At 32.3% G+C, this 13,085-nt stretch overlaps 1 protein-coding gene across 1 annotated transcript; it reads left to right on the forward strand.

Annotated features, from left to right (window-relative positions):
• Positions 1-12: 12 nt before the first annotated feature.
• LOC108561182 (BMP and activin membrane-bound inhibitor homolog) lies at positions 13-12,718 on the forward strand. Its single transcript, XM_017919005.1, has 4 exons — positions 13-159; positions 8,802-8,956; positions 9,972-10,167; positions 12,328-12,718. The coding sequence occupies exons 1-4, from the start codon at positions 59-61 to the stop codon at positions 12,686-12,688; spliced, it is 813 nt and encodes a 270-aa protein (XP_017774494.1). The 5' UTR covers positions 13-58; the 3' UTR covers positions 12,689-12,718.
• The last annotated feature ends 367 nt before the right edge of the window (positions 12,719-13,085 follow it).

Below are 13,085 nucleotides of genomic sequence, written 5' to 3' on the forward strand. Positions count from 1 at the left end.
CGTTTCAGGTTCCGTTAGGTGCGTTTGCAATCTGCCCTCCTGCATTTCAACTGCCTACATGTGCAAATCTACAATCGGCGGATGCTTCTCCGATCTCTCCAATCAATCTTCGTCGCAGCAAAAAGGAAGACACGGATGCGTCGAACTACTCAGCGAAAAGTAAGCTACTTAAACTTAACTTTAACAACAGTTTTTAAACGAGTCTATATACAAATCCCGACAATCAAATTTCCGACATTGTGGAAATCCCGACAGTATTAAAATTCCGTCCTTGAAGACTATCTAGTTAATTAAAAACAGAGAAAGTATTGCTAAAATGTTCGAAATTTTGATACTGTTGAGATTTTAACACTGTCGGGAACCTTTTTTTTACATACATTTTACTTTGTATCTCATTTGATTCACCACTTGAACAACAATTCAAAGAACTAGCTGCAATCCATTAGACTAGAAAATTATACGTATTACTTGTAACATGAAAAAAAAAATTGGACAGATTTAAAACGCATTTAGTCGGTTTTCCAACCATTAATTTACCTATTTCACACGGTGTATGCCTTAAATTCGAATTTAATTGCGGCTCTCAGCCTTCACGAAAACAAAAGGTTTATTCACACCCCCTTATCAAAACGTTATTATTCCTCCGTCTTTAACCATGCATTATTCAATTCATTACAAAGCGCCATCTACTTATACGTTTTTCAACTAAACAAAATTTTGATAAATCAGAATAAGAACGGTAGAAATCAATGTTTAAAACCGTTGATACGAAATTACAAAAAAAAAATGTAGTTCAGCGATAGAAATATCATGTGTTTCGATAAAACTAATTTTGAAAGTGTTTCCTGTTTTGCGTTGCGGTTCCGTTTGATTAAAACCCGTGTAATCTGACCACGAATAACGGAATTCTAGCATTTTATACAATGTGACAGCTGTCAAAGTTATGACGCTGCCATTATATTTGACATTTCTGTCAAATTGTTTATAAACCTTTGTTTTCGGTAAACATTATGAATTATTAGCCAATACAGTAATTTTAAAGTTTTGTTAGTCTTTTAAGCACGTAGTAGATAATCTCTTTGACAAAGTGCAATGTAGATAAAATCGTTGCATAAAGAGATTTCGAAATGCGAATAAAGGAGAGGCCAGACCATTATTTGTTGGCAGCGTCTCCTAAAAATAGCATCAAAACAAATGAAGTAACAAAGGTGTCCTGTTTCGCGTGAATCGCAATTTCGGTTATATAAATAAACTTTACAGTCATCATCATCATCATCATCATAGAGATAATGACGAAGTAGGAACTTGTTAACTATCTATTTTTTTTTTGTAATCTCGAGATAAAGTCATTTTACGCTCGATGCGTTTTACTTTTTTTCTTTGTTTTTGTTTGTCTTTTGTTTCTCTTTGTTTGCTGAGGTAATGAAATGCTCGGGGCCTTCGATGCAAGCGAACGCATTGAATACAGATAATCATGAAACGCGGCTAAAGAAGAGAAGAGGTGTGTCGTAGAAGCCTCCTGCACGTTACTTATACACAAAACATGTATATTTAATACAATAGTCTAAGTGCACATAAATAATCGACTTGCAATGTTAATATTATACAGTTCCTGATTCTTCAACTAAAAAACAAACTTCAGATAATATTTCTTCATACATTCTATGTAATAATTGTGTTTTTAGTTAAATTTTCTAGTAAAAAATCAAAATTTAATAAAACTTTGTCCGGAGAAAGAAATATTACACAATTTTGAATACTATTCAAGTTACGATTGTTATAATTTTACATAAAAATGTACAATAAAAGAGACACAATTACATGAAATCAGAAGAAAGTGTATTTTCATAAAAATGTTACAAAACAAAAATAATAATTCCTTCGTTTCTCCTCTTCTATTCCTCCGGTTCACAACGACGTCTTCACCGTAATTAATGTGCAATCTTTTATAATTAGTTCATAATTTACGGAAAACGTCAGTGTTCATCGTCAACTTTCTCATGTCTGGCATATCTTTCGCGGCAGTTAATTTTTTTCCCCAACACATATCTCTCATCTGGGTCCCACTTCCACCCATTCTATTTCCCATTTTTCATCTCTATCTACGCAGCGCGAGTGACGGGCCTCGGAGAGCCTCGCTCGTTACGTAACTAGCGAACGGTACAAACCAGAAATCAAACACACGTGAACGTGAACCTTCTCTCCTCCAGATTCTCCTCCTCCTCCTCCTCGTCCTCTCTTCATCTCTCCACCAGTTGCTTCTCCTCGTTTATCTCTTTGGATTAATCTACGCAGGCATGCGAGGATTTGTCTCGCGAGACTGCCTGGATTCTGCACTCATCCATCCACATGCAGCATTCGAGCACGCAACTTCCTCAAACTTCTTCTTATCCTTCCTTTCGCGTAACAGTAAATCAGCTTTTCGTGCCCTTCTTTTTTTTTACATTCTCTCTTCGATTTTGTTTACAGCGATTACGTTTTACTGCTCAGAAGGCTTTGAACTTGTCACGGAAACATCAAAATGCATTTTCAATTATTTTTTGTTTAACTATCATTAACTCAAGAAATACACGTTTCATCTAAAAACTTTATTTAACTTTTTTACTCGCTCTTTCACATTCCATAAACCAACAAATTTTTACTTTGATTCAACAAAATTCATTTTTTTCCGGTTATACCGGAAGTCTCGCCAATTGAATTTATTTAAATATTAATTATATCTAATAATCATTCCTAACTCAATTTTATATATAAAATTATATTACATTCAATATTTCTTTAGCAAATGTTTATGAAAATTACACGAGTTAGTATATAAGCTATTACAGGAGTATTAAAGTTGTCGATAAAAGCAATCATTCGAAGAATTACAACACAATAAGTTACTTATCAGGGGCACTTCCTTATGAGGTCGTTTTGGAAGCGGTAAAGTATAACGCGCGTTATACTGGTAGAAGATTTTATTTAATGTTCGCGTAATGAAGTCGTCGATTTCCACACATCCAGATGGCGATCGCCGAGAGAGGTTCTGGTCGATCGGTCGACGTGGCAATTACGCCATCTGTTGGGGAGATAAAATAAAATAAAGAATCAAAAAACAAGGAGCTGAAGAAACGAAGCAGAACAGATGCGAATATTCAAATCCGATCGTGATTAATACAATTATAAACTACTTGTTACTTGACAAGTTGTAAGTCTTTTATAACGAGGGATTCTTTACGTAATAGGTTTGATAATGATATATAACCGAATTTTGCCGAATGTGATACAAATTACTTGTTACTTGTCAATTTAAAAGTCAATTATTGCGATTCAAAGTACTTGTCTATTGCCAAGTTGAAAGTCAATCATTACTAGATTTCACACTATGAAACAGGATTAAAAATCTAAATCTAAATTTTCTAAATCCTATTGAAGACTGATGATTAATGTGTTACAAATCACTTGTTACTTGCCAAGTTGTAAGTCTTTTATTACGAGGGATTCTTTACGTAATAGGTTTGATAATGATATATAACCGAATTTTGCCGAATGTGATACAAATTACTTGTTATTTGTCAAGTTTCAAGGCAATTATTGCGATTCAAACTACTTGTCTATTGCCAAATTGCAAGTCAATTATTGCTACATTTCACACTATAAAATAGGATTAAAAAATCTAAATCTATATGTTCCAAATCCTATTGAAGACTGATGATTAATGTGATACAAATTACTGGTTACTTGTCAAGTAGCAAGTCAGTCATTACTAGATTTCACACTATGAAACAGGATTAAAAAAATCTAAATCTAAATTTTCTAAATCCTATTGAAGACTGATCATTAATGTGTTACAAATCACTTGTTACTTGCCAAGTTGTAAGTCTTTTATTACGAGGGATTCATTACGTAATAGATTTGAAATGATATATAACCGAATTTTGCTGAATGTAATACAAACTACTTGTCTATTGCCAAGTTGCAAGACAATCATTACTAGATTTCACACTATGAAACAGGATTAAAAAATCTAAATCTAAATTTTCTAAACCTATTGAAGACTGATCATTAATGTGTTACAAATCACTTGTTACTTGCCAAGTTGCAAGTCTTTTATTACGAGGGATTCATTACGTAATAGGTTTGAAATGATATATAACCGAATTTTGCTGAATGTAATACAAACTACTTGTCTATTGCCAAGTTGCAAGTCAATCATTACTAGATTTCACACAATGAAACAGGATAAAAAAAATCTAAATCCAATTGTTCTAAATCCTATTGAAGACTTAATGTGAAGACAAATTACTTGTTACTTATCAAGTAGCAAGTTAAATAATGCGAGATACCACGCGATATGCAATTGATGGCAAGTCTGAGCTCGCGCTTTCGAAATGGTAACTTTTTGTTCCTGTACGAAGCGTAATTATGTAATAAAAAAAAGCTCCGGAGGACTGTAATTTCTGCCATTACTTCTCTTCGTCGGTGGAATGTGCACGCACGTTAATTGCGAACGGGCGGCTTCGACGACAATTATCGTTATTGCTTATGGAAATTTAACGTTTCTTTATATTATTTTTTTTTTGCTTTTGCTTTGCAAGTGCGAGTCTAATCTTCTTGAAAGCTTTCAATCTCGCCGTCGGATTGCCTTTGGGTTCACGTTATTTCCAGACATTTACTTCATTTTTATTTAATTTGTGCTCAAGAAAAATTCTTGAAGATAATTACCAAATCCGTCGGCAAAACTACTGAGATTCTTTGCAAATTTTTTTACAATGTTTTACGATTCTACCGACACAAGAAATGACTAAAGTTGAAGACAATTACACATAATTATTAGTATTTATATTATCGATTTATTTATCAATTTAATACACATTTTTGTGGAAAAAATAATGAACCTATAAAATCGATCATTAAAACGAATCTTATGGTAATCTTGACACAAAGTAGTTGACTTCCTCAAAACGATTTTACTTATTTCTGATCATTAAGAAATCTAAATGGGTTTCAGTAATCTCCCTACAAAATAGTCGATTTCCTACCAAACGACTTTATTCATGAATACCAAAGTGATCGAAAACCATTAATGCCAGTTCACCATGTAGTAAAGTAAAGAAAGATTACGCAAACATGCTGAGAGCTTCAGTCGACTAATCATTTCTGTACGTGTATTTCCCTCGAGAAATGATCTGTGAAATCGAATTGGTTTTCCTTGAAAAACCCCCCTGAAGGCTACTAAAGTAGTCACTAATGTAAAGCAAGAGTTGCCGGTAGTTGTAGTGAATCTAGGAAGCAGCGAAAATCGCACGGATTAGCGATTTCGCAATTACCTCGACTTTGATCTATTTGGAATTCCGCTCGCAAATTAAGGTAATCACAATCCGGCGATCGCATTAAGTAGCAAAGAAGTATCAAGAAGTAAAATAGAAGAACCTAGCAAGAGCACTAATCATTATTAATGCGTGTAATATCAATGCGATTTCCGCGTTTTGCTAAAACCGCTTCACTTCTTTCGCTCTCTCGAAAGGTTTATAAATAATCCTCTGCATGTCGCATCGCGCTTGCAGCTCGCACTTGCATACCACCATTTACCACTGCTCTTCCTTTTATTTTCATTTTGTTGGTGTTTCGCGTGCGCATATTAAAAATAAATCGATTTCCTTGATTCGTTTTTTCCACAAAAAAAAAGTCACGAATGAATGAATAACTGCGGAAAGATACTCTAACGAACAACGACAAATAAACGAGCGAAAAAGCCGGTTTTTTCTTCTTCATCTGTTGAAGTGAGGATGCCCTTCCTTCATTAAATATCGTCGCGCGTTTTCCGCATTGCTGCAAGAAAAACACGTGTCGCTGATTAAAGCAATCGCGTAATTAGCACCCGTTCGACTGGACGCTCATCCGGATCGAATGCAAATTTCATCGAATTGCGTGCGCGCCGTCCTTAAAGGAAGTGTAACTTCGGATTGGTTTCGTTAACTACCGCTTGATTGATGTCCTTTCAAAGATGGAAAGTTTCAATTAAACTGATTATTATCACCTGTAAACGACTGCACGATGTACAATTTATCGACAAACTTTGCATGCCCATAGTTTTAGAAATTGGTTTTCCATTAAAGTGTGTTTCATGTCATAGGCATATTTCATTTTAGAATTAACGAATTGTTTCTGGTGTACCCCGAGGTTTTATACTTTGTCCCATAATTTACTTAATCCAAAAAAAAACATCTATGATAAAAAAAAAGTAATAATTTCAACTACTACCATTAATATTTGAAGTACTTTACAAATAATTATAACTTTAATGTATAAAATTAAGTTAGTTTTTCAGTAATAATATAAGTTTTAATTTTGTTCGAAAAATTAAAAATGTTAGTCAACTTTGAAAGCTGATTGCAGGAAAATGGTCAATACTAGAAATCTCCAATTAGGTATATTTGAGAGGCTATAGTTTCTTCTTTAATTCACATTTTTAATTATCTAGTTGCCGTTGGTGATTGTTGATTAATTAAATAAAACGTGAAGACATGACAGATTAATTAAAAAATCGCCATCTCTCAATCATTTATTAAAATTACCTAATAATTGATAGATGGAAATATGCGCAATTATAAACCGCTTCTTATATAAAAATTTAATCTATGAAATTAATTTAGTATTTGAGCAATAATATTGATTTACAAAAAAAAATGAACGAAAAATATGTTAGTCTAATTTGAAAGCTTATTTACAGGATAATGATAAATAATACAAATGTATACTTAGGTGTATGTGAAAGGCTATAGTTTCTTCTTTAAATCACATTTTTAATTATCTAATTGTCGTTTGTGATTATCGAGTAATTAAATAAAACGTGAAGACATGACAGATTAATTAAAAAATCGCCATCTCTCAATCATTTATTAAAATTACCTAATAATTGATAGATCAAAATATGCGCAATTAAAAACCGCTTCTTATATCAAAATTATTCTATGAAATGATGTTAGTATTTGAGCAATAATATTCATTTACAAAAAAAATTGATCGAAAAAAAATATGTTACTCAAATTTGAAAGCTTATTTACAGGAAAACTGTAAATACTACAAAACTCCATTTAGGTATATTTGAGAGGTTATAGTTTCTTCTTTAATTCACATCTTGAACTATCTAATTGGCGGTGGTGGTTGTCGATTAATTAAATAAAACGTGTAGACATGACAGATTAATTAAAAAATCGCCATTTCTCAATCATATCTTAAAATTACGCAATAATTGATGGATCAAATTATGCGCAATTAAAAACCGCTTCTTTTACAAAAATTAATGGATCAAATTATGCGCAATTAAAAACCGCTTCTTTTACAAAAATTAATCTATGAAATTAATTTAGTTTTTGAGCAATAATATTGATTTACAAAAAAAAATTGATCGAAAAAAAAATATATTAGTCAAATTTGAAAGCTTATTTACAGGACAATGGTAAATAATACAAATGTATACTTAGGTGTATGTGAAATGCTATAGTTTCTTCTTTAATTGAAATTTTTAATTATCTAATTGGTGTTGGTGGTTGTCGAGTAATTAAATAAAACGTGAAGACAAGACAGATAAATACAAAAATCGTCATATCTCAGTTATTAATTAATATTACGTAATAATTGATGGATCAAATCATGCGCAATTAAAAACCGCTTCTTATATAAAATTTAATCAATGAAATGAATTTAGTATTTGAACAATAATATTAATTTACAAAAAAAAATTGATCGAAAAAAAAAATATGTTATTCAAATTTGAAAGCTCATTTACAGAAAAATGGTAAATACTACAAATGTAAACTTATGAACATTTGAAAGGCTATAGTTTCTTCTTTAATTCACATTTTTAATTATTTAATTGGCGTTTGTGATTATTGTGTAATTAAATAAAACGTGAAGATAAGACAGATAAATTAAAAAATCGTCATATCTCAGTTATTAATTAATATAACGTAATAATTGATAGATTAAAATATTCACAATTAAAACAGCTTTTTTGTAAAAATATATTCAAATATTATTACAATATAAATAAATCAATTAGAATGAGATTTACACTTTTCAAGAAATCGTAGTTCACGTTTATAGTATTCATTTGTTTTTCATCTTTTTCTCTTGTTTTGGCACGCGTTGATGGATGCTGTCTGTACCTCAGGTGTATCTCGAACAACAATTAAACACCCAATCTCTGAACCCGGCAATTATATTCCTCGTTCGCTCGCCTCCAGTGAAAAGCGTGTGAATGTTTGACCTCCCGAAGATATTATAAAGCAGCCGGCATAAAAAAAAAGTAACAAAAACGAAACAAACAATAAAAAAAAGAACATCCGAGTAATGATGATCATAATAAAGCGGCATGAAGCAACGACAACAAAAGAAGAAGTCCTTTTCCTCACTTTCTCCATCCTCAACGGAATAGCAAATGAAGAGGAAGAGGAAACCGAATAAAACGACTCATTACTTCTTCCTTTACAAAACATCGATCAATTCGTAATTTGTTTATTATAAAATGAATCTTTCTTTAATAATTGCAAATTTCTAATTATATTTTTATATTTTGCTGTGTAAAATACATGATTAATTTTCCGAAGTTGTATGGAAAAAAAGATGGAAAACGTTTTACGGATGGATGCGCGCGTTTTGCATACAAAAAGGAAACGGGTTTCGGTTCCCAAGCGTAGAATTCACTCCTTCGCTCGGGTCATCACAGAGATGGGTTCTGCAGCTCGGATTTACCATTTACATATTCATTGTCTTAATTACCAACGTTTAATGTATCTTTTTTTTCTTCTTTGCAGGGAAAGAGATTCGTGCCAGAGGAACTCTAACGGCAACACGAAGAGAAGGAGGAACAGACATCCGAGATCTTCTCTTCTGAACTGCTGCTACAACGATATGTGCAACCACATCGATGATCAACACACAAGAAGTCTGATGAACGAAACGGAATCATGTAAGAATCATATACAATGGACAATTACATTTTCTCTTAAGTTTCTCTTTCCTCCTCTTCAAACTATCAGTATTTCTTGAGAAACAGTCATTGACCTTAACGCAAAATGCAAAGTCGTTGTTTTTATCATTAAATTTATTACCAATTGTTGTTTATCAAAAATATGAGTTTTTTTTTATCAAAATTGGAAAGCTCATAACAGGAAAGCATGAAGTAACTTAAATCTGCCAGTAGACTCATTGGAAAGGCCATGGTTTTGTCTTTAATTTCCATGTACAATGATGTACTTGGCTTTGGTTGTTGTCGAGTAATTAAATAAAACGTGAGGATGTGATAAAAAAATGAAAATGGTTATATCACAATTATTAATTGTCGTAACGTAACTGTAGTTATATCAAAAGATTCGTAATTGATCACTCCTTAAAATGTACAAAAAAATCGAACAATTTGTATTGATTTACGAAAATAATTGGAAAAATGCTATTAAATTGTCCAATCAATATATACATTATTTGATGGTTGTTACAGAAAGCAAGGTTGTATATAAAAATAAAATTGATTATAAATTAACCTGGATGAAAGGCGAATGAGTTTATATATAATGTACGGAATGCGATTAAAATCAATTTGGTAATCGTCGGATCACGATTCTATTTGATTCGAGTCCATCAATCGATCAGCAAGAACGGAATCTTCTGTATTTGGTTTGTGTGTATTTATTGAGAGATCCTGATTTCTTGTCCATCCGATTATAGAAATCGGAAACGCCTTTACCGTTGGCGCCGTTACCACCGTAACGATGGAAACAGAGAAACTTGTTTCCTTGTTGCAACTACAAATTGAGTTAGTGAAGAGAGAAAGATCAGAGATAAAAAGAGTCTTCGGAAATATCTTAATTAGAGATAAAGAGCAGAGAGTTAGAATGTCTCAATGGGCAATTGGATACGAAGAAATGAAAACGTATCGTATTAACCGAGTTTGATTTATTTTATGTTTTGTTTTGTTTTGTTTGCAGTCGATTCTCTTCATCAGATCAGCCGCGTCGAAGAAAGTCACCTAGGTGATAGTGGGTATGGAAGTGCGGACGTCTGGTTCAAGGCAGCGACCATAGCCGTTCCGATTTGCGGAGCTGTCATCGTCGTCGCCCTCATCGTCCTTGCTGTGAAGATGCTAAGAGCCGAATCCCATAGCAATGCCAACCACAAACTGGGGTAAATATTTCTCACATTTCCTGTCCGCAACTTCGGATAATTTACGTTCTTGAATTACCTAATGTCCGGCTTCAAGATTACAACAAGAAAACTAAAATAATTTGAACAATGTCATAATTGATTAATTAACATTTAGACAAACGTCATTTATCGTTAGAACAAATATATTTTGATAGAAACGTCAAAACCATATGACGTATGAAAACGTCATAATCATGACGTGTTGTATGAAATCGTCAAAACCATGTGACGTTGTTGTATGTAAACGTCAAAATCATATGACATTACTGTATGCAAACTTCATAACCATATATGGTTATTTTAAAAACAAGAAGTACAGCAAAATCCAAATTGTTTAACTTTCGTGAAATGTCAATGAACGAATTGACGATACATATTGAACATGTTTTAAGGAAACGTCAAAGAGTATGACGTTTGCAATTTTTATTTATGATGATATTTATTTGTCCTACTTTGATCATAAATCTAATTGCTAAAAGAATATAAGCAAAATAATAAAAAAAAATTGTATATAAAACACTATGAAGGTTTTAGCATTGAGAAAATACGCACGACCGAAGATTTTTTTTTATCTTTCTATGTTATATATTAGCAAGGCTATAGAATTAATCTATTTTTCCAATTAAAATCATAACTTAATACTTGAAATTTTCAAGTTCAATCCAATTTTTGTAAAAAAATATAATTAATTTAAATTTTTCAAATAAAATTGGAAAGATGCATATGGATTTAGGTAACAAAAATGTAGCAAATGAGAATCTGAAGAAGTTTATTTTGGATAGGCTCCAACATCCTTAAATAATTCGCTAATTGCTTCCATATGTGTAGACAGAAGAAAAGAAATGGATACACAAATTTTCATTTATAACAAATTTTTAATACTTATTTGATAACGATTTTCGATCGATCGTTTTCAATTACCAGAGGCCGAGTCACGATCACATATTTCATCTTCGTTGTGTCTTCAATCTACCGCGACGATGCGAAACCGTTTTCTCAATTCGCTGCACGCATCGTCAAAATCAATAATTTCAATACAGAAACGCTTTATAAAATAGTTGATGATGAAGGAATCAATTATTAAATTTTACTGATTGATTAGTGCCATTATTTAATCATAAAGTGCCATCTGTTAACAGAGTAAAAATTATTTTTAGAAAATGTCAAAAAAAAGTGACGTTTCTGTTATATTTTGTTTTATTTGTGACAATTGTTTTAGAGTTATTTAATTATAACATTTAGATGGTACTAAACAATCACCAATTTACGTATAGCATGACGCAAGTTGTTTAACTTTTATGAAATGTCAACAAATTTATTGACGCCATCTGTCAGCAGAACATAAACTATTACTAAATGTCAAAACCATATGATGTTACCATAGAAACATGTTATAAATTCTTGATGTTGCTATGAAATGACGTAGTTACAATACTAATTAGTTATTTTGTTTCGTTTTTCCATCTGTTAATAGAGTAAAAATAATTTTTAGAAAATGTCAAAAAAAGTGACGTTTCTATTATATTTTGTTTTATCCGTGGCAATTGTTTTAGAGTAAATTAATAATAACATTTAGATGGTACTAAACAATCACCAATCCACGTATAGCATGACGCAAGTTGTTTAACTTTCATGAAATGTCAACATATCTATTGACGCCATCTGTCAGCAGAACATAAACTATTACTAAATGTCAAAAACATATGATGTTACCATAGAAATATGTTATAATTTCTTGATGTTGCTATGAAATGACGTAGTTACAATACTAATTAGTTATTTTGTTTCGTTTTTCCATCTGTTAATAGAGTAAAAATAATTTTTAGAAAATGTCAAAAAAAGTAACGTTTCTATTATATTTTGTTTTATCCGTGACAATTGTTTTAGTGTAAATTAATAATAACATTTAGATGGTACTAAACAATCACCAATCCACTTATAGCATGACGCAAGTTGTTTAACTTTCATGAAATGTCAACAAATCTATTGACGCCATCTGTCAGCAGAACATAAACTATTACTAAATGTCAAAACCATATGATGTTACCATAGAAACATGTTATAAATTTTTGATGTTGCTATGAAATGCTATGAAATTACAATACTAATTACTTATTTTGTTTCGTTTCTTTTTTTCAGTTGCAGTTACATAAGCAGTAACAACTATCACGAGAAGAACTACGAGACTTCTCAGAATCTGCTGCAGAAGCGCTACGTCGGACAGGGTTCGACGCCCATCTTCTTCGACGATCCCAGACGGTACCATCGGGCGCCGATTGTGATCCAGAACAAAGAGATGAACAGGACGAGATACAACGTCTTGGGACAGCAGCAGCAACAGCAGCAGCCGGCAATACCTGCAGGTGTCCACAGGTGCTTTGCCAGCGGCTGCAAGAACACCAATCTGGAGCAGAGCTCGTGCCCCGAGATCGGCTATTACGAGAACGGCGGCCTCATCGACAAGCGAAACCTGACCAGCGAGTTCGTCTCGAACAAGTAGACTGATACCATCATCATCATCGCACGAACTTAAAAAAACAGAAAAAAAACATCCTCGAAGATCGAAGTTGATGCAAACAAAGCAAATTAGATATATCTTATTTGATCATATAATCCCCTCCCGCCCCCCAATTTCGTCGGTTTCGTGAACGTCTTAAAAGGCTGTGATAGTAAATGTTATAATTGCGAATTTTTTTTTTGTCCAAGCGAAGGAAATTCGTGTATTGCGAGTAATTATTGTGTTTTTTTTTTATATAAATTATAAATATCTCTTCTTATCGTTATTATTGGTTTGCCCTTGATGATATAGCCTGCTCCACTTTAAATCGTTTTTGTACTGAAATATATTATATATTATTGATGATTGAAAGTGTTATAATTATTATAGAGAAGGAAAC

This window comes from Nicrophorus vespilloides, unplaced genomic scaffold (assembly GCF_001412225.1).
Source record: "Nicrophorus vespilloides isolate i.1.1-1 unplaced genomic scaffold, Nicve_v1.0, whole genome shotgun sequence".
NCBI classification, from domain to species: Eukaryota; Metazoa; Arthropoda; class Insecta; order Coleoptera; family Silphidae; genus Nicrophorus; species Nicrophorus vespilloides.